Source organism: Gymnogyps californianus, chromosome 6 (genome assembly GCF_018139145.2).
Source record: "Gymnogyps californianus isolate 813 chromosome 6, ASM1813914v2, whole genome shotgun sequence".
Taxonomy (NCBI): domain Eukaryota; kingdom Metazoa; phylum Chordata; class Aves; order Accipitriformes; family Cathartidae; genus Gymnogyps; species Gymnogyps californianus.
In genome coordinates this window covers 10,282,229-10,304,000 of record NC_059476.1, presented here as the reverse complement: position 1 = coordinate 10,304,000, position 21,772 = coordinate 10,282,229, and the positions used below count along the sequence as shown (strand labels likewise).

At 41.1% G+C, this 21,772-nt stretch overlaps 1 protein-coding gene across 1 annotated transcript; it reads left to right on the top strand.

Annotated features, from left to right (window-relative positions):
• The first annotated feature begins 3,424 nt into the window (after positions 1-3,424).
• On the top strand, positions 3,425-21,244 carry PLEKHS1 (pleckstrin homology domain containing S1). Its single transcript, XM_050899274.1, has 14 exons — positions 3,425-3,455; positions 4,714-4,805; positions 4,911-5,017; positions 6,409-6,543; positions 7,915-7,990; positions 8,668-8,775; positions 9,305-9,400; positions 12,986-13,096; positions 14,082-14,197; positions 15,513-15,722; positions 15,966-16,067; positions 17,521-17,656; positions 19,236-19,326; positions 21,030-21,244. Exons 1-13 carry the CDS (start codon positions 3,425-3,427, stop codon positions 19,302-19,304), a joined length of 1,389 nt encoding a protein of 462 aa, XP_050755231.1. The 3' UTR covers positions 19,305-19,326; positions 21,030-21,244.
• Positions 21,245-21,772: the final 528 nt, after the last annotated feature.

Sequence of the window (21,772 nt, the reverse complement as noted above, 5' to 3'; positions counted from 1 at the left end):
ACTATTTAAGAAGAAAATTTCCCACTGATAGACATCACGTCTGACTGGTGACGTTTACATGCTGAGGGCTGCACCAGCCCAAGAGCCTGAAGGAACCCATTCAGAATAAGGAAGCCTGACTCATTCACTTGAGCGAGGCCACGTAGCTGAATAGTGACTTATTAGCTGTAGGGCATTTTGGCTTATTTCCTGGTCAAATTTATAACTATTTTCTGTCTAAAAGCAATTCCCTTGCCATCTGCACGGTTAGCCACATGGTTTATTGTCTAAAATCATTATCATTAATGATATGCTGGATGTTTCTGGAGAGAATCCAAAAAATTCACCTATAACCAAGACAGACACTGACCCTACAATGAAAGTACATTGTCATTACATAGGGAGCATAAGAAATCCTGCTTCACCGTTGTATGTTTTAGTAAATGCTGTTCTTTAAATCTGAACTTGGTTACATTTTATGGTACTTTATGATCTTTTAGGGTTCCTAATGTTGCTTTATCTTCCCGTCATGGGTGGATATTATATTTTAGACACAGCTCAGGGGAAATGAAGGGACTGTTTAGAAAGCTGAACCAACAAAAACAAGCTGTCCCCAGGCTTTTTTCTGCATAGGAGACATTTATGGCTGCCTCAAATGTGCATATTTTTTCATTGCTTGTAAGTGAATATTAATCTTCTGGATTTCCCCTTTCAGAACAGTCTTTAATTTGCTTCCTGTGGCAATTTCCTTGTGGGTCATATTTCAGGGTGTTTATACAAGGACTATAAGAAGGCAGTCACAATGCAGGGCAAGGACACATCGTGTTTTGCTGCAGGAGGCAATACAGGGAATCTGGAAATACTTAAAGGTGAATTTCTCTAAAACCTTCTACACTATAAAGACATTTTGCCTGTAAGTATTAACACAGTTTGTTTTCCTTATCTTCGTATTGTATTTCTGAAGTTTTATAACAGCCTACATCTTAATAATTTGAAGTATTTTATTTGCATTTTGACTGAAGTGCCTCACTGCGTTTCAAAAGGTTGAAAGCAATCAAATCTCTTAATGCCAGGCATACAAAAATCTGAGGGGGTATAATCATGGAATTGGCATTGTCTATTCTGAATTAGACATAACCTGTTTAAAATGTTGCTTTCCATTGAAGAGAAAAGACAATTAAACACAACAATTAAAAACTTTGTCCCAAAATGCAGCGTGAGCTAGCACAACTGTAATCTCACGGGTTTTTGTCTTCCCACCTGCAAATCTTGACTTTTACTGAAACCTAGAAGAGACTTTTATCCTGTCATAGGCTCTTGGAACATTGTTTTGCAAGAATTGCATCTTTTGCCAGTCGCGGTGACTCTGTCAGTCACATTGAAAAGAATATTACATTGCCTTTCATTGCAACCCCAGGCGTGTGCTCCTACTACTGACACTAACAATTTGACTTTGTGTGCAGTCATTTTTAGTTTGGGAAATTGCTTTTTTGTCCTTTTTTTTGGTAGGCAATAGATGAAAACCCTAGTAGTAAATTTTATAACAGTCTGTCACAGCGTTTGTACAACAACTCTTTCTCCCAAAAAGGCAAAATCACAAAGGTTTCCCTAAAAAAACCCCAAACAAAACACAGGCAGAAATGGTCTGCAGAGATCTCCAGTGGACCTAAGTTTGCAGTGGGTCATTCTCATTTACAGCATGGTATTGCCTGGAACAGAAGGTGTGGAAGTCTATAGGTTTATTTGTGTGTCAGAGGTAAAATTTTGTGTGTAACCCACCCCATGTCAGGTGAGTGAGGCCAGAAAAAAACCAACCATTTCTGACCACCACTCCTGACCGTACCATGTTTACTTCTGGCATCATGGAGTAAATCACTGAAGAAACAAAAGCAAAGGAAACCCCTTAAATCTCTCAGTCTAGCCAGGGAGCTCAGCAAAGAACTAGAGAACAGCACTTGCAATCCTTCAAATTTTCCCAGAAGAGGCTCTGCAGCTTCAGGTAGCACACATGTTGGAGACTGTGTAACCTCGTTGTAGCTAACAGACAACTTCAAGCCAAGTTACTAAAAGGAAAGGATTCGATTTTGCAAGGAATGAGAGCTTTGGGGAAAGGCAAAGGGAAGCTTTTGAAAAGTTTCCTAAATGATGTTACAAACAGACATGGTATTACAAATTGGAAATGTAAGCATATAAGAGAAACTAGATCTGATTTTAAATAAACAAGAAAGCAATGGTGAGATAATAAAAAATTGTCCAGTGTGCAAAATGTAGTGCCATGCATGCAATCGACTGGGAGGAGTGCAGAGCTCACATACGAATTGCAAAGAAATAGCAGTGCTTTGGAGGTCTGGCTCTGTTATTCTGACTCCCAAACGGTGTTCTTCTCGAGGGAAAGCACCAAAAGGCAAATTAGCTGAAACAAAAACCAATGGAAGCCCGTTAACCAAACCCCGCTTTTACCTTCAAAATGCTCCATCTCTGTGCTCCTGCACTTATCAAATCCCACAGACAGCGGCCTGCATGTTTTGTTAAAGGGTTGTCTAACAAAACTTCGGAGAAGTCCATGGAAATGCATCGGTGCATTCTGCCTCCCTGCCAGCCTCTATTCCCATCTCTGCCACAGCCTGGCTATGCCAATGAGCAGGTTATTTAACTTCTTCTCAGGTTACAGTGAGATTCCCATTTCCCCGGTAATATTGGAGGAGACATTGCAAAAATAAGTTGACGTAAATAAAAAAAGATACTCTCTGTTTACCCCTCTGAAATATCGTAGGACTAATCCACCTCTTAGAAAGCTGTGAAGTTTATTTCATCACTGTTTATAAATTGCTCTGAGGGCATTGTATTAAGAATGCTACAGACTTGCAAATTATTATAACTACCATAATATTATGACTAGATTTTCTAAACAGATTTTAAACTCTTTAGGCCAAGCTATGCCTGTTTTATACAGGACTGATCACACTGCTAAGGCAGTGTCAGAAACATATCGGGGATGCAATATTCCTAGGTTATAGGTGTTGTGTCTAGTGCAAAGGAAGGGGCAAAATGAAGTTCTGTTGGCAGGTCTCACCACTTCCCAGGCAAATCATCTCTTTGGCCTATATGAATTTGTAATTTTTATTATTTGTAATTTTATAACTATAATAGAATAAATATATTATAATATTATAGCATATAATGTATTTTTAGAACATAAAATATTATGATGTATAACAGTATGCTTAAATGAATAATAATTATAATTATGTAGTTTATTATAGATTTTTCTATGTTTTTTAATATAGTTTAATCATCACTATGAAAATAAACACTGGTGAAATATTTGTTATTTTCTTAGGCAATCGTGCGTGCAGTGAAATGCTGCTCGGCAGCAAGCAAAGCGAAAGGAATTAGCTTCAAGTTTTTTGCTCTCTTTACTATCTGGGTGGAAGAAACAATCAGGATGGCTTCTACAAGTAAAAGAAATTCTGCAGGTACAAAATTTCATTTACTGAGATTTGTCAGTAGTAAGGTTGAATCAGGTTGCAATCCATTCTTATCAATATATGATACCATTCTCTTTGCCCTCCACCTGCTAAGGATTTTGTGGTAAACAATAAGTGAAAAACAAGGGAAAATAGCATGCTGAAAAATTCGGAGATCTCATCTGGACTGACACTGTGTGTTAATTCTGCCCCTCTGCTTCCTTCCTTAAAGAATCTGTCCTAAATGCAGCATTTCCCTTTATAGCAGAATTTTTCTTGTCCCTGACACAGAGGTTGAACTGACATTCATAAAAAACGTTAAAATCCTTAAAAATTAACTGGGAACTGGAAGACACAGTCAGTATCTCCAAGGCACTGAGGATGAAGTCTTACCTCCACTGAAGTCAGTAGTAAATGGGATTTCAGAACCAAGCGTTTCTTTCATCACCACGGAGTTTGGTCATGATATATTTCCCAGAACTTATGTATAATCGCTACTGTCCCTTACTGGAAGATCCAAAATGAGGTTGACTGTGCTCCTTTCAGTCACTGGATTCTTAAAAAGTCTTAATTTCCCATACACGGCTTATAGCTTAAAAAATGGAATGAGATTGCCACTCCTTTCATTGGGTGTTAAAGTGCATTAATAAAACTTTTGATCAGATTTTGATCAGAAATCCACCAGTGATTAGAAAATGTGAATCTGAAACTACAGCTGGCCACAGAGTATGCAGGGTCATGAACAAATATATTCAGGCATTTTCCCCCCCAAGGTTTTAGCTTATATTTTACTTGTAATACTTTTTCCTGTTGTCACACCATGATTCACGGTGTAAGATGATCTATCCTTAGCTGTGTTTGCAACCTATCCAAATTGAATGCCATCTACAAATTTCATTAGGGGGCTGTTTACTGTCTTTCAGATCGCTAATTGTGAAGTTAAGTAAGACCAGACTCCAGAAGTTAAATAAGACCAGTGAAATAAGACAGAGGCTCATGATATCTCCCGAGCCCCCTACATTATCACTAACATTTGTTTACAGTTTGGGCCAGTTGTCAGCAGTAACATTGACATCAAGGAAGCATGGCCTGGCCCTATATTTTATAGCCTTGATTTGTGTTTGTCTTCTCTAACTGTAATGTGCTTTATGGCCATTTAAGCACAGAAACCCAGTGCTCAGCGACAATTTCCAGTTCAAGCAGGTCTTTGTAAGAGATTAATTGGCAACAAATTAAGTAATGATGCCGTTCATTTCTCTTTGATTAGTGAAAACTCAAAATATGTTTTGCCCTCAAGGTGGAGTCTGCAAGCACGGATTCCTCATCAAATCACCACCTCTTCAACTTTTTGGCTCACAGGTATACTAGCACAGATTAGTCATATTCCAGCAATCCCTCAACAAGCATCTGTTATTTCTGCTATCCTGAATTTTAATGAGAGACAAATTACTTTATCTTTGGCAGAATTCCTGGAAAAGGCGTTTTTTCATCCTGTCCGAATCCAGCAAGGGCAATTACATCCTGAAGTATCTAAAAGGCCAGAACATAAAAGGCTCCATAGCTGTTGATCAGTATGTAACTCAAATGCATCACCTTTTTATTTTAAGTCATGTATCAACACTCTTAAATGGCCACTGATTGTACAGACACTTGTTCGTGATTGAGGTTCTTGATCCAAACCCCATTGAAGTCCAGAAAAGAGTCTCTTGGCTTTTGTAGGCTTTGGGTGCAACTTACAGTGTATGATATATATAGAAGTAAAAATCCTAAATTGCTTTGATGAAATTTGATACACTTATGTGAGTGATTGTGGTGATGTGGTATCTGCAAACCAGACATCTTGGCTCCGTGATCCCAAAGGCTGTATTCCTCATCTTGGCTCCGTGATCCCAAAGGCTGTATTCCTGTAGTAGAAGATATTTTATATCTCCTGTGAGGACAGTGCTATGCATTCACTCACATGCGAGTAAGGACGGGCTATGCCACTCTTAACTACGGCACACAACCTTTCCGACCTGACAGCTTTACAAAGTGCTTTGCAAGTTGTGCAGAGGTCTCCTGGCTTTCATGTAGCCCTTTGGGCTGATGCTGGCTGCCCCACTGCCTCTTACTCCACCAAGAAATTGCTCTGCTTGGCTCGTTTGGGTTGGTCATTTCATTCTTCTCAGCACAGTGCCCACTGCAGCAAGGCTGGGTGTCATTGGCTTTGTACTAGCACCCTTTACTATGTCACATGTGTATGAGATACATAGAAGGGAAACAGTAAATGTAAAGGGAAATGTAAAGATTTTACCAGTCAGACCTCGATCTTAATACTCCACGCTCCTGGAATTGTTAGGCATGGAGGTCACTGGACTCACATTGTTGTTGTGCTTCTTCCATTAAAAGGATTTACATTGTGAAGCTTTTGAAAAAATTCCAGCTTGCTCAGTGGTATGTGGTTACATTATTACCATCATTATTGTTGTTATTATTTTTACTAATTTAACTTCTTGGAAGTTAATGGAAGTAGTGCTTCCATTTAAGTATCCATTGAGAGTTCCTCTTCCCCTCCATTAAAACACTGTTAGTATACAATTAGTTTCAAATCAAATGTATTGTTCTGTAGTGGTTCAAAAACATCTGACAGGAGTTTTTCTTACTATCATTTCTTTTCAAGATTCTGTGTTAGACCAACAGCCTCTTTTTTCAGAAATGAGGATCCAAAATCTGGACATGAGTCTTTGCAAAAGTTGATTTTATTTTTTTGCTTGGAAGTTTTCTGCATTGAAAGACCATCTGTTTTGAATGTGTGCACGTATTTTCTTGAGAATTTTTTCTGTGGAAAAAAGTTTACCTTTTCCCATGCAGATCTCATCATATTATGCTGTGCTTAGAATAAAATATGCACATACACACACATATGTATGTGTGTGCATGTTTGTATAGTTATATAGGATGTTTCATATGGTTATCTAAACAGAATCATAAATATCGAAGTTGGCATAAGCAATTCTGAAGTTATGGAAACGGTGAGGAAGATGTTTAAATGCCTTCCTGAACAGGTGATGTCCATCACTACTGCAAACAGATGTTACTACCTCATTGGGAGCAGCAGGTAGGTATAGAAAGATGTGCAAATGCAATGTGACATTGCAGTTAAGCTAGTGTAACGCTGAGCTGCTGCCCCAAGGCAAGGTCCTACTCCTTCACAGCCGCTCCCATCCCGTCCTGTGTCTCAGCTACTGATGGCGCAGCTCCGGGATGAAACGATTCAGCTGGTTGATCCAATGGAAAACTGCTCTTTTCTATGTCGTTTTTTTCCCCCCATGGCCACGTTAATTTTTGCTGGTTCAGCCAGGTGAGTTAACCTTCCCTGCAGCTGCACTGTTACAACGTCCAACATGTGAAAGTAGTGGGAGCATGTGGCTGGGAGTGTGGATGGCAGCGGCAGTACATCAGTGTGGCGGTGGCATGTCAAAGTGTACCGGTTAAGGGTCAAGGAAGAGCAGAAAGCTTTGTCTTCTCACCCAGCGGCTCCTGGGAGTAAAGAAAGCTTCTGCTCCTTGTGGATAAATCACAGGAAATAATCTCTTACCCTGGAAAGTAGGTTGTTAATCAAGGGAAGCAGATTGAAGGGGAAAATTCCGCCGAGGGAAAACAGATCCCAAAAGGAATGACTGGGGCCTTTACTGCAGCAGAGCGGTATGCTCCCTGCTTTCCCAGGCTGCAATCCAGTCCTCAGCAAGGGCAGAAACTGCTGCCGTTGGGATGATCAGCCAAAGCTCGGTTAGGTGAGGGAGGGCATTTGGCACAGTGCTCCTCTGCTGCTGCTTCCCAGCTTCTCCTCTTCAGTTTCTCAGTCACAAGCGAGTCAGGAGTTTTTCTGCCTTTATGCAGAAGAGCAGCTGATGTGTGAAATGCTGATAAGCGCAGAAGAAAAACACATACCTGTGTGTTACTTGAGCGTGCCACCCCACGCCTTCCCCCAGAGCACTGTTCTCACAGCCCACGCTCGGTGGGGAGCGTTCCAGAATTAATCCAACTAAATCCACCGCAAGCATGAAACAGGGCTTCAGGGGTCCTTTCAAGGCATGTTTGTCGTCCTGCTCACCCAAATGCATTCCCAAGCCTTGTTAGCTGTCTTTATGGCGGGACTCAGCAGAGCAGCATTACACACAGAAAATGAAGCAGAAAGCACCGTCCCACCTCTCCGTCTCTCTCCCTCTCTGTGTCTTTTGCACAGGCACACACAGCCTCCCCTGCATACCTTTTAGCTCCCAGTCCTGGGCTGCACCTCTCTGAGGTCAAACTTTGCCATCTGGCTATGGCCACCTGAGCACTCCCACTTGAAAGGAAGGTGCAGATTTTCCCCATTGATTTCAGGAAGCATTATTTTGGGCCCCATAGGAAGAAGTGAGTAGGCAAATGGGTTTTCCTTGTGTTTTACGTGTGAGTAGGTTTTCATTTCTGTTGTTCCAACCTACAGGCAGGAAACAGAAGACTGGGTCACTGTGATATCTTCAGTCTGCAAGGAGGCCAAAAGAGGTGGATGCTGCCCTCAGGTGACACATTACTGCACTTGATTTTAGAAAGAAAGAAGTTTGTAATTTCATTAGAAACCTGTGCAAAGGAATTTTCCTGATTTTGGCCTTGCAAATTGGCTCTTGCCTTGGTTAATCAGAAATTCATTTTCCGTATAAATCCTGTACCCTGGCTTTATGCATTAAGCAGGCATTGCACAGTCTGTCTGTGCTGGGATTGATTTTACATTGAAGGAATCTCTTTGAAGAGTAAGCCACATGGAAACTAGGAGATGATTGACATTATGCTGCAATGAATTGCATCTTTGATGCGCCAGAATGAAAACTTGTGTGTTATTCTGACCGTGTGCTTTTTGGTTATATTTACATGCTGTTCTACAAACCAATCCACATGTAGTCTGTCAACGTTATGAACCAACTGGAAGCCCTGTTAGTTCAAGCTCAGGCCCAATTTTCTGCACCTTGTCAGCCAGCCAGGCCTACTAGTTCAGACTTAGCACTAAGCTACTTACATCCCTGCAGCTTCCAGTCAGCTCAAAGCGCAAGCAGGGCAAATTTATGTCTGCCTGAAAAATGCCATGTAGACAACCTCTCTGAGCCATTAGAAGTAAAATGTGGACTAGTGGGATGCGTTGGTACATTGTAGCCCATGCCCATCAGGTGCCTGTCATCTTAGACTGCTGTTATCTTATTTCTAGAACCGAGATCTTCCAAATCCAGAAGTCAGAAGCCGGCCCTCCTCTTTGCCACTATTCTTGAATACTATAGATACAACCAGTTTCCCGGAAAGGCAAAGCTACCAGAAGGTAAACAGATTAGCCATCCTTAATAACGACTTTGCTCCTAGGGGTGACTGTGAAATTTGATTTGTATAGTTGCTTTTTTCCATCAAAAAAAGTTGTCTGTCTCCACTGACTGGCAAAGATTAGTGGGCATGAAGTAAGCCCCTGAAGATTCGCTTTGACATGCCTTGGCAAAGCCATGTGATCATTGTTTTGGCAGCTGCTAGCCACATTCCTCCTGTTTTGTGATTGTGCTTTTCTTTATCTCTCTCTTCAGCCTATAAAGCTTAGAGGGAAGTTCAGGTCCAGTTCCTCTGTGCCTTCCAGATCTTCCCCCTCAATATTTAAATAGAAAGGAAGGAAAGTATTGCTGCTGTCCCAAAGCAATTGCAGTCCCCGTCCTCTGGTGACACGCTGAACAGCAGCCAAGGAATTGTTGGTTTTCTGTAGTCACAAAGCTGTGTGCAAATGGCCCAGCTAGAGGAAGCTGAACGCAGGTGAAGCACCTCCAGTGTATCTTTAGGAGTCATGAACTTTTTTCTTTTGTATGCAGGAGAATGGTTCCTCAGAAGACAAGAACAGGCCTAATTCGGATCCTGGCCCTCATCAGGCTCAGTGTGACTCACCAAGAGGAGTTTTTCCAAGCCTGGTGAGCAGAACAAATCAAACAGCTCTTGACTTGTTCAGTCTGCAGACGTGACTATTGGCTCTTACCTCACCTGAGTATCTGTAACTATAGATTATCCACCTACTTTCCCAGCACACTGAGTTGGTTTTCACTATGAGTTTCCTAAATATTTAGTCTGTTGTCTTGTTTAGCATTGAAAATAACCACCTAAGAACTTGGTTGAAATACCCTTTGTTTACTTTGCTTCTTGGAGGCAGATCCTCAGAGTTTCTGTGCAGCAATTGCAACTTGTGGCAGCTCTCTCAAACTTGATCAAGAAACTCTGAAGTTGCACTGCTTGAGGATTTGCTCCTCCCACCACATTTCTCAGCTGTGCCACAGTCTTCCTAAATGGTTTCTTTCTGCAGCCTCTGCCAGTAGCAATTGAATCAATGTAACTGAACTACAGAACAAGGGCTTGTTAAATCGAGGCACACCTCAGGACTGACCTTCTGTCAGCATAAATATGACTTCAAGTAATTTAGCTTCCGTATCTGGCAGGAATGATTTAAAAAGATACAATGATGAATGGTATCATGTATTATTGGCTAAATGTTTTGACCTGTGTTTCCTGAACAAACACCTGCAGCAGTTTCAGATGGTTTTCACCCATCCTCTGCCCTGGCTTATTGCCTTTGCAGCAGAGTCAGCAGAACAGAAGGCACAACCAAGGCTCCACCACACCAGTATGCAGTTTGGCAGCTGAGTTTAAACCCATCTTTATTGGCAGTTCATGCATTGGACTATGATCTGGAGTGGCTGAGATACAGGGAAAAGAATCTGTTCTGCTATCATAGCTAACAGAGTGGTAAATCACGTGCTGCAGTCACCATCCATGTATATAGGCTGGCAGCAAGTATGAGGTAATACAGCTAAATTTAGTGGAAAGAAGTGAAAATAGTTGAAACTACATTGCAATGCTATGGGCAGTTAGCGCAGCTCAGCTGATGCATAGTACTTTACGAAGCTGCAATAATTCAATTGTGAGTCAATGCTCTGAAATGCATTGAGTTAACCCTTAGTCTGATTTTAACTAGTGCTGCTCTGGATGCATACCAAGGCTCTCTTTCTGTCTCTTTCTTACACATGCCTTTTCTGTCTTATTCATTAATTCTTCTCATACTTACGATGCCTCAGAGAGTATGTATTATATGCAGCTGTTCAGACTAGGACAGACTGACCATGAGGGTTAAAAGATAAGGAATTTGGATTTTACCTTTTTAGCCTGAAGCAGAGGGAATAGCAGGAAGCTCATATTTCTGTTTCAGCATGTGTGAAAATAAATAACCTTACCATACAGCTAACAAGAAACAAAAATGTTTGTTCATTCGATAAAAATATCTCACTTGCCTCATAAGTTTAGCATCTGCTAACATCTCTGGATCTAGTCTCTGCTCAGTGATGTCTAGACAGCTGACTTCCAGATTAATCCCTTGTATTTACTTCCTTTTAGCAGTATGACTCCACATTTCTAGTATCTATCTATATCTGATTCGTTTTGCTTTTTATCGGTGGTTCCCTCATCCAGGCCCAGATCTTGAAAACTCTTTGGTCAGTAGCCGTTACTCCTGCAAACAGGCCTCTCAATATCAGTGGAGTCTAGTCATGCAGGCAGGGACCCTGGAGAGGTCTGGGGACCTGGCTCCCTTTCAATCCACATTTTGGAGCTACCAAACCACATCTGACTCAGCTGCTGAGTTCAGTATCAGCTATTTTGATACACAGCTTTCAATACCTGAAATACATCAAAATAAGGAGCCCTGACTTGCATCACCCTGTACTGCGCATTACTGTATTGCCCGCACCTAGGCATCCTTGTGAGGATCTGTTAGACACACCTGATTTTTTGAAAGAGAAGTTCCTCTGTCCAAGGGCAACACATAACTTTCCCTAAGGAGCCCATAACTAACAATTACTCAGTTGTTCTCCAGGTATCGTTTCCATCTTGTTCTACAGCCAATTTTCTCCATGGTCTACTTTCTTTCTAATGTAAATCCACGTCATGGTTCAAAAGAGGCTTAAAGAACTTGTTTAGCTGTACAGCTGAAAATAACTGTACACTGAGGTTAACTGCACTTCTCTGGTGGTAAAGCACCTGGAGGAACGGAGATGTCAGCAAACTGCTTTAGGGAAATGCAGTGCTGCTGCAGCTTAACCTTCTCCTTCCTATTGTCCCTATAATCTGCGACGGTGCCAAGGAGAAACACTGTACATTTGGCAAAAGGTAGCCACTGTCAGTGATTGAAGGCTCAGTTTGGGAAGCTGATGAGTACTGTCTGTTCTCGGAGATTTCCTAGGAGTTGGAGGATCTCAAGATTTCATAAAATCACCTCCTCTTCCCCCTTTTCCCCAAGCGTTTACTTGTTTGATTGATCCAAAGCCCCTGAAAAGTCACTAGGAAACTCACTGATGACTTTAGATCATGACCACAGAACCAGTCTTGTTCCTGCTGTGGTTTTGTTATGCACTTCTTGAAGGACCGTTTGCAGGTTTGTTCTGACTCCTACTGCACGAGTTGCTTTTTATGTCATTTATATCAACAAGGAACAAAAATACATTCATCATCTTTAACTTCTATTCAATGCCAGTTCTTCTCTTTACATGTAAGAGAGTAATTAGTTTAATTTACTTTACCTTGAAAACGGTAATATATTCTGTGGCATATTTAGCAATTATTAAAATGATCACCATGGAAACCAAGGACGTAAGTGGAGAGATAAAAAACGGTTGCATCACAAACATGGCATGGAGAATTGCATTGGGAGGCAGCTAAATACTAATTACCATACTCTTCACTATAGTGAAGTCAACAAGGAGACATAAAAATAAATAATTTATCTTTGTGACTTAGAAAGGTAAACTTGGTGGAGGGATTAATTACTCCTTGACTTACCAAATTGCCACAAACTTAGTATTTCAGGTGTGTATGAAGGCAGAATATCACTCAGGACACAAAGGATTCAATGTCAGATCTCCAGCCCTCCGGAATATGTCCTAGTTCATGGAGAAGTATGAGATAATAGACTTCTCATTAGTCAGGGAAGTCCCAAATTCATTCTTTACTTGATAGCAGTTAAAAGGTGCTTAAAAAGGACAAATAGATCCCGATCCACTTCTAGATTTCCTACAGTTTTTTTTCCTAGTGTAAGGACTTTAGAACTGAACACAAATAAAAAAACTTTTCCACACAAGTGACCCTAAATGCATGTAGATTCATACATGAAGTGTTTAACCCCCTTGACTTTTAAACAAAATAACAGGTTGTGAACATGCAATCAATTGCAACTGCCTGGTTATCACAGATCCATCTATGAGAGGTACTAATACCAGTGGCCAGTTTTGTCTGTGTGCAGTGGATCTCAAAAATACAAGAAGGACCACAAATAGAAAAACCTTGTTTCTAAAACACGCTGGCTCTGAGCATATCTCACTTCAAGGAGAAACATGTCTTCCCATGTTTTCTGTGGATATTTGCTGATTCTATTACTTCCCCATGTAAATGGAGAAATACATGTTAAACTTTCTGTATAACTGAACCTGTTAAATACAAAACCATTCTTTTAACAGGATAAAAATCTGGGAAAGAGTGAGGAAAATCTGCTGTCATCAGATACAGATCAAGACATCAAAAAGGACGAAGAAGATTATTACCAAACTCCCAGCAATATTTTAGCAAAGGTAGTTTATCTGTTGTGAGTTCTGCTGGTTTGTTAACAGCTCCAAGGAGACAGGAGACATTTAATGAGCCAAAGAGGAACTGGTATGAGGAACCACTAGTACCTTGCAAAAGAAATATGTAGATAAAGCATTAGGTAATAGAGCTTTCATTTGTACAAGAAAAAATACACTAGACTCACTCAAAGGATCTTTCTGGTAGAAAGTGGCATTTTGACAAAAACATTGCTGATTTTGTTGGAATTCCCGAAATTGACTGTTTCATTGTAAATGGCTTTTGCCTGTTGTATAACAGGGGTTTTTTTGGAAACTGAAACCTTCATTTAGAAAATGTAACAGTACATTATTTTTATATATTTTAAAATGTAATTCTGTTGAAGCATCAGTAAGCTGCATAAAACAAAGCAGCACTTTAAAAATGCTGTGAAACATTTTGGTATCTACATTTCACAGTGAAACAAGGGAGCAGGAGGAATCATACTGGTAATTTTAAACAAATTTTGACATCTAATTTGGGAGGCTAATTTCTCTAGGCTTCCCATGTAGTTAGTGGTCAGGAGAAGCTAAGTGGTCAGTCTTCTGCAGAAGTCACAGCCTCTCCCAAGACTGTACAGCTAACTGAAGGACATTAACAATATGATTTTGTCATATAATCTAAGTGCTTTAAGTTAAGCACACCCAAAGTACAAGACTCTTTTTTCAAGCTGCTTAAATTAAAACGTAACAAAATTTTTGTGCTAGTACTTTAGAATATAGCTGGTTATGTCCCAGTCTGAAAGCGTTAATAATACCCGAGAGCATTAACTTGTAAGTTTCGACCACTTTTCTAGCTCACGGTTTCTGGGAATTGACTTATTTAGGGAAAGCCAAGCTATATTAGCCAATGTGTTTAAACAGCATGAGCACTGAACAAAATACGGAAATTAAGTTTTTTTCTGTAGGCAGAGCAATGATATTAATGTCTTATGTTGTTATGTGTTTCCAACAGTGCACTACTGAAGTATCAAAGCCTGACCCTACAGCTGGGTCTGATGTCCCTGTGCAAGAGGAGCCAGTGCAGAAGAACCCAGTAAAGGACAACGTTTATATGTCAATGAAATCACTGTAAGTAACAACTTCATTAAGGTTTTGCAAATTAAAAGTGACACAGTGGTACAGATAGAGCTGTCATCTGTGGTATTTACATAACAATATCTAGAGGCTGCGTCTTGTTTGAAGGAGTCCTTCTTTGGTCTTGGTTCAGAAAGTTCAGAACTCATGGGAATACCAGAGTGACGTTCAAACTCATCAACATGAAATTTAAACTCACATTGCAAACTCATGCATTTATACAGGCTCTGAGTATAGCATGCAGCACTTTTTGTTGACTTATACTTTTTCTAGGTTTTCATGACATCACAGCCCACCACTTTACTCAGATACCGCAGCCAAGCTCCAGCAACCTTTCAGACAGGTACTCTCCAAAGCAGGCAGCATTATCTAGTGGTTAAAAGAGAAAGGTAGACATGGGGCATTAGCTCCCAGCTTTTCCAGCAGGAAGTTATGTGATCCTGAGTAGATCATCTCTTTCCTTCCATTTTCCCATCCAAAGAATGGGTCTGATGCTGTGTACTTTGAAGGTACAGTGTTTGTCATGTCACAAAGACAGACCTGAACTTTGTGTCACAGTTGTAGTGCCACAAGGAAACTTTACAACCTCCACGATATAGCACAGTCTACTGAAGAGAAGTGTGCCTACACGGTAAAACCATACCTCCTGAGCCAGAGGACTGGCCATTAGCTGTTAGCTATGGCCTGCCACCTACAGACAGCCAGGTCTTATGCCACATAGTGGGAGGCAATTGGAAATCCAGACCCACAAAACAGTTTATTCCAACAGATTTATTCAAGCTCGTCTGTCTTTGGGAGCTCCTGGAGGGAATTACTATAAAAACCTCACAAGCCTATGCCATCTGAGTTAAAATATACCAAGAGCAGCTTTTGCTACTAACCCCAGTCTTGTTTGGGGCATGGAGGGGAGTTGGGTCCAGGTATTATAAGGCTCATCAAATAAACCTAAAATGAGTTCAAGCACATCTGAGTTATTTTATCTCCCAGGGGACAGCGTTACATCCCTGCAGAAGCCAATACAGCCAAGGCCAACAGTCTGTACTCCGTTTCTTTGTGAAGGCATGTTGTTAGCAGGAATGTTTTCAAGCTTAATAAATAGTCTTTAAATACTGAAAAGGTTTATTTTGGGATTTATGGTCCATTTTTAGAAGGACTGTTTATTTTACTTAGCTGTAACTTTGTCCACTGGATATTCTACAAGAACTTGTTATTCTTTGCTTCACTGATGGCTATTTGATCCAGCTTCAAACACAGCAAGAGTGCCTGGAGTGGTCAAACCAGTTCATTTTTTATCACCATTCCTCTTCAGTAGGTTGCTGGATGAGAGTGGCCAGCCCACGTGCAGACATGATGGACTCCCACCTCCTCCCAAATGCCAGGACAACAGTGCATGTCCAAGAGACTTGGCAGCAAACAGAGACCTAAAATTGCCAGAAAGCAGCACCAGCCAGCAGCCAACCCTCCAGAGAAGACAAAATTCATTACCACTTTCAGTGGTTCAGTTGTCTATACTGCTCAGGTAAGCGTTTTCTCCATTTTCGTTGCAGAGAAGACAGACGTGTTCATGGGTTTCAGTTGAGGTACTGGTAGAGTGTGCCAAGCCTCTCAGAGTTCAAGGAGCGTCTGGACGACGCTCTTAATCATATGATTTAGTTTTAGGTAGTCCTGCGAGGAGCAGGGAGTTGGACTCAATGATCCTTATAGGTCCCTTCCAACTTGAGATATTCTATGATTCTGTGGTCTCTGATGTTTTCTCTCACAGTCAAGTTACAGATGAGACCCAGCTGCAGAAGTTGGATATTTTCGTCCCCCTGACTGACATTAACAGTTACCTAAAACTCACCGAAGCAGCAGGACAAATATGGTAAGTTCTGGATGTCTTGTGACGGTGCCTGTCAGATGTGAATGAGTGACAATCAGGCACAGAAGTGTACAACCATACACATCCATGTACAGTTTTGGCAGTGCAGAACAGGGCAGGGTCAGTGTGTGCTGGTACTTCAGTGATTCCTTCCTGCTCTTTCTGACTCTTCATGTACTTGAGTTTCTATTTCAACTGCTGTTGAAAAGGGCTATATAGAATTGAGAACCCTCAGCATGCTGTGTAATAATTAGTGGCGAAGTCCCACCCCAAAAGCTATTCTTCTAATTTTGGTGTGAAATCACCTAATTACTGCTAGTCAGTTTTACCTTTGATTTGGTGAACCACAGTGATGGTGTGTCTCAGAGATGTACTGAGGGGATATATCTTGTGATAGGGTAAACAGGGCCTCAGGCTGACTTGAGTTGGATGTGAGCACAAAATTCTCTCTAAATGAATCCCAGCAGTGGTTCAGTGCTAGGAATGAGTGCAAGGCAGAGATTTTCACAAGTAGGTGTTATGGGCTAGAGCACATACATCGTCTTAGTAGTCCCATTGGAAATTAGTGCTCTCCCTAGACTTTCAATATCAATGACTAGGATAAAGAGGATGGAGCGGAAAAAATGCTCAATGCATACTCCTGTGCTTCCTGTTGATCTTTCACAGCCACACAGCACTGAGTCTGCTTTTTGCTGCTGCTCACATATTCACACCAATCAGGTGCACTTGTGTGCACAGCAAGTCACTTTGTTTCAGCCACTGTCAGCAAGAAGAAAAAATACCATTGCAAAAGGAACTGGAAATGGGACCCCACCTCAATAATTGGATCTACATCTAAATTTACAGAGCTTTCTCAGTGGAAATTCATATTGAAAGAGTTTGGAACAGAGCACTAGGTCTGACTGTCAGGTCAGCTAATTCTAAATAGCTCATCATTAAGAAGAGTCTGTCAGAGACCAACAGGAAAGAGATACTGGAATTGCCATAAGAGTCCCATCAGGACAGCAATGGATCTCTGATCCTCACAGTTATATCATAGATAAAACACATGTTAATAAGTTTTAATTCAATTCTTTTGGGATGACTTTGGAAATCATCTCAGTCAAACATAGGGCTAAAACATCTGCAGCAGCATACACGTACCTACGGCGAGTCTGGCCAGCTGCTTTTGAACTGGAATTCCCAACTCTCGCTGGTGACCTTGCTAGCACCAGTCTCACTTGTTAACAGACTGCAATGTCAGTGTCGTGTGCGCTTTTAGGAGGACCCGTTGGGATGAATGAAGCAGCTTGGTTTCAGCTAGAACCAGATGAACCAGTTGCAAAGTCATTCAACCTGTGTGTTAATTCCAGAGGGCAGTACCATAAATGCAATCCTGTTCAGCCATTGCCATTCTGTTAGCAGTAACTGGATATCCCGTATGTTTTCTTTATTGTCTGTCCTCCAAATATCCTAGTGTCTCACAGTGGACTGGTCCTTGTCGACTGGGATGTTTGTTTAATCACGGAGACCATATAGTGGCTGTGAATGATCTGCAACCCCAGGGCGTGGAGGAGGCTTGCTTCTTCATCAGCAGGTCCACAAGAAAGGAGGTAAGCTTGACTAACCTGAAGGTCATAGTCAAATGAATCAAGCCAAATGAGAAAGCAAGTTGCTTTTTGCATTTCAAGTGGCTCCGTTCAAACCAGTTTACTCTGTTTTAAGTTTGGCATGAACAACTTCAGTACCAAATAGCTCTTTAGCATCATTCTGATGTAGCATCTCTTATTCCTGGACTACTTGGGGAACGCAAGGTCAGCACTGCTCTGTTTGAGGACTTGATCTCAAAGAGTCCAAGCAACCCCTAGAGATACTACTGGGCAACCGTAAACTAGAGTTACTTGGTATTTTTTGGCTAAGGCCCGTGAATTGCAGACTTTGGGAAATAAACGATTGCCACCAGTGGATGTGTAGTTGCTTATAGTGGTTTTGGGTATTGAGGGCAGAGCCCTAGACTCCTACCTCCTATTGGTTATTGTCGCAGATGGAGTGACGCACTTCACTCATAAGAGAGAAGTAGCAATATGTTTATTGATATAAACCAGCGATTTAACAAAGTTTGATAGTAAATGCAACAGTGGTTTAACAAGATTCGATGGCAAGGTTCACTTGATATTTACTGCATAGAGGATAGAGTCAGACAGAACTGTCAGGGAGACCCTCCCGTTGAGTCATGAGGTTCAGAATGGACCTCCTTGCTTTCTAAACTCCTTCTCAGAGAGGAGTCTAGGTATGGCTGGATCCACTCCTAGTTCCAGACTAGGTCAACGGTTTATGTCTAAAGGATTATCTATGCATAATCAATCCTTTAAATCACTTAGCTGAGATTTGAAAGTTTAGCATGGTATTAATCACTTATTGAGAATCTGGTGCGGCAAGGAGTCTCTCAGTCTCGAGGAGTAACCTTGAGGGGCATCCCTGCTCAAGGGGAGATCCTGGCGTGCAGCCTGCTGCCATGCAGGAGAGCTCAACGGGCCGTGGACTGTCCACTATTTATGGAGTAAGATGATTGACTCATAGTCATATTTGCATACCGACTACAGATGTTAGCTTCTTCCAAATTTGACTTGAGTCGGACATTGACCAGCACTGTGGTTAGGTGGGCACATTGCTTAAATTAGCCCCTGTCTATTGTGTTGTTATCTGTCTCCCCCGAATCCACTTTGAGCTGGATGCAGCCATCACGACCAGACACATCCATTACAACCACCACTGGTGGTTATCATTTGAGTAAAGCTCAGGCTGGGGGGGAGCACACCGCCACAGTTACCAAGCGCTACGCATCTCCTTGTGTGATACCACTTTTCTTGAAGAATGTGAGAGATTTCTAAGTGGTGCCTTAACACCACTGTAATCTGCTACATGGTGATACCTATGTTTCTCTCAGATGGACTCATATTTCAGTATTCAGGTTCTCTGACCCATACTTGAACACATTCATATTTGAATTTTGCTGAGAAAGTTGAGGTCATTGGATGCTGTTGCCATCTAAAGTGTGAAAAAATACTCATCTCTCTTAATAGGGCATTTTTATTTAGCTAGTTAAAATACAAGTCAGATAGATAGTAGCACAAATGTTGACGGGATACAACAAGCTATAAAAATGTCTCTCTTTTTTTTTCCTTTTTTAAGGTGAAACTTACTGTATATAGGATTCCACATTCAGATATCTTCCATGTTAAAGGCTGCTCATGTTCCTGAAAAAAAAGACCTCAATGATTAAGTAAGTGCCAAAGTTCAAGGGAAAAGATCAGGGAGAAGAATGTGATATATAGTGTATGGAGGTAATCTTTATCCTCTAGAGCTGCCAGACATCTTTTGTTGCTGAAGTACAAAGAATAGAGAATGTGGATTTCATTTTCATTTTATGTCCTAATAACTTGTTTTGTTGACATGAATGGCATGTGTTTGGCTTGTATTTCATGTTGGCATGTACTTCAGTTACATGAAAAAAACTGAGGGTCAAATCATTTATGAAACCTTTGCACTGTGTATACTTTGTACTTCAGCAGAAAGTACTGGTTCACGCCTCTGCTTGCCTCTTTACACTGAGTTACATTGATTTATACTGAACTCCTAATCAGTTAGGGGTGTGGAAACAACCTACATTTGGAACAAAGCCCTGTTTTCCCTTGTTTCCCCTTAGCTACAGAAAGGCAAAGGCAAGCTGAGAGCTGTAGTGTTGGAAGGAAGGCTGGTAAATAAAGTGTTGTGTAGTGATGCAGTGGGGCTTCCTTTTGTGTTATGCCCCTCTTATGTTACAGCCACAAAAATACATTCAAGGGATGACAGGAAAAAGAGCTGGTTGGAGAAAAGGAATGTGTCTAGAGCACCTTTGTGTTCGCGGGCAGCCATAATAAGCCCAAAGTGAAGAATGACTGAATGGATTTGGGAGAGAGGAGGGCTGGCCTGCTCTGTGGAAGTGTTACTGGTAAAGACAGCTGGGAAAACCAGAGAGAGAAATGATGTATACGAAGGCATGTGCACTCAGCCCATTGCAAACAGAGTTCTCTGAAAGAGTTTTGATGCTACCAAGTACTACCATAGGGATGTCACTGGTACCGCAGCATTTCCAGAGCAACTGCTCATTTGTTTCCCAAACAAGGGCATTTCCTGTAAATTTTTATTTGTGAATATGTCTTGCTTCCATTTCTATCATAGAAACATGACTGATTTTCAGCTAATATCACACCAAAAGGTGTTGGTGCTTGATACGGAACTTCCTGCAGGAGTGCCTTTAGTGGATGTCAAAAGGGAGCTTTGTCCTGTACTACAGTGACCTCTGTTGCTTACAGAAACATGGTGTGATATGGCATGTATGCAGAACACATACCTATTCTCTATATGGATATGTACACATCTGTAAGATAGATTGTATTAATGTACAATGATGTGGCAACAAACCAAATCACTATTTTTGAGTACAGATAATTTTATCTTGCCAGATACAACCAAAATAACTACTGGGTTTAGCAGGCACAGGATTATTAATATTGAGAGATTTACATGAGCTTTGATTAAGGTGGATTTGGCCCAAAGGAGGTATTTGTCCAGCTTCCAATTAAATTAGGCCAAGTCAGCTAGTATAGTAAGAAACCACACTCACTAAAATCAGTGTTGGTGCCACTTACTCCAGTAGCAAATTTGACAAAAGTGCTTTATATACTTCCTTTAAAATCCAGTCTGAACTTTTAAAAAAATTGTTATAAAATTTTATTTACCCAAACATGAAAACAGCATCAGTAACTCAAAATGCACACACACAAATATTTATACAATCTGTTCAGACTCAGCTCCTATTCAAAAGATTAAGTTCCAGACTGAAAGTTTCCACAGCCCGTCTCTTCTGCTTTTGAGATAAGAGTGTTTGGGACATGCTTATTTCTCAAGGTGGGAAAGGATCACTTTTTGATATTTCTGTTTCAGTGGTGTTGAAAGGCCTGTTTGTGCTGAATTCTGCATAAAGACAGAGGGAAACCCCAGTTCTGGAACTACAGAGGCTGAAAATGGAAGAAAAGACATTCCTTGCGAGCTCTTCTCCAAAGCTGCTATGGGACTCCTTTGCTCTGCACTGCCTCTTTGAGCATAACAAACCCATTTCTGCCTAAGGAGTCTCTGAGGGACGGGATGGCTGGCTATCACCATACGGGGCTTCTTCCAGCTCTGTAACTGTGTCAGTCTGCTAGGACAGTCCTCTAGGCCTGAATCCTAAAATCACAGATCATCTAGTTCAAGAGTATCCACCGAGGACGTCACCCTCGACCTTTCCTGCCTAAGGTTTGCCTAAGCTCTTCTTCTGAACTTTAGAAAAGGGAAGTCCAAACCTTTCTGTGTTGTTCCAAGACTCATCTGTCTGTATAATTAGGAAGGTTTTTTCTAATATTTATCCTACATGATTTTTTCAGAAAATGAACCTGATTTTTTCTTGCCCTGTTTTCAGTGGGCATGAGGAATGCTTGATTTCCACCGTCTCCAGAGAAATCTTCATTCTGGAAGGTGTTTTTTCTGCCTGTTCTCCCTTCTCTTTTTTTTAGACCAAACATCCTGCATTCTTTCAACATTTTTTTCAAACATTTCCTGAAAGTGGTCATATGTCACTGAACTGCGAGACAAATACCTCGTGTTTCCAGTTATGGGTGAACAAAGGAGGTGAGACAGCCGTAAAGCAA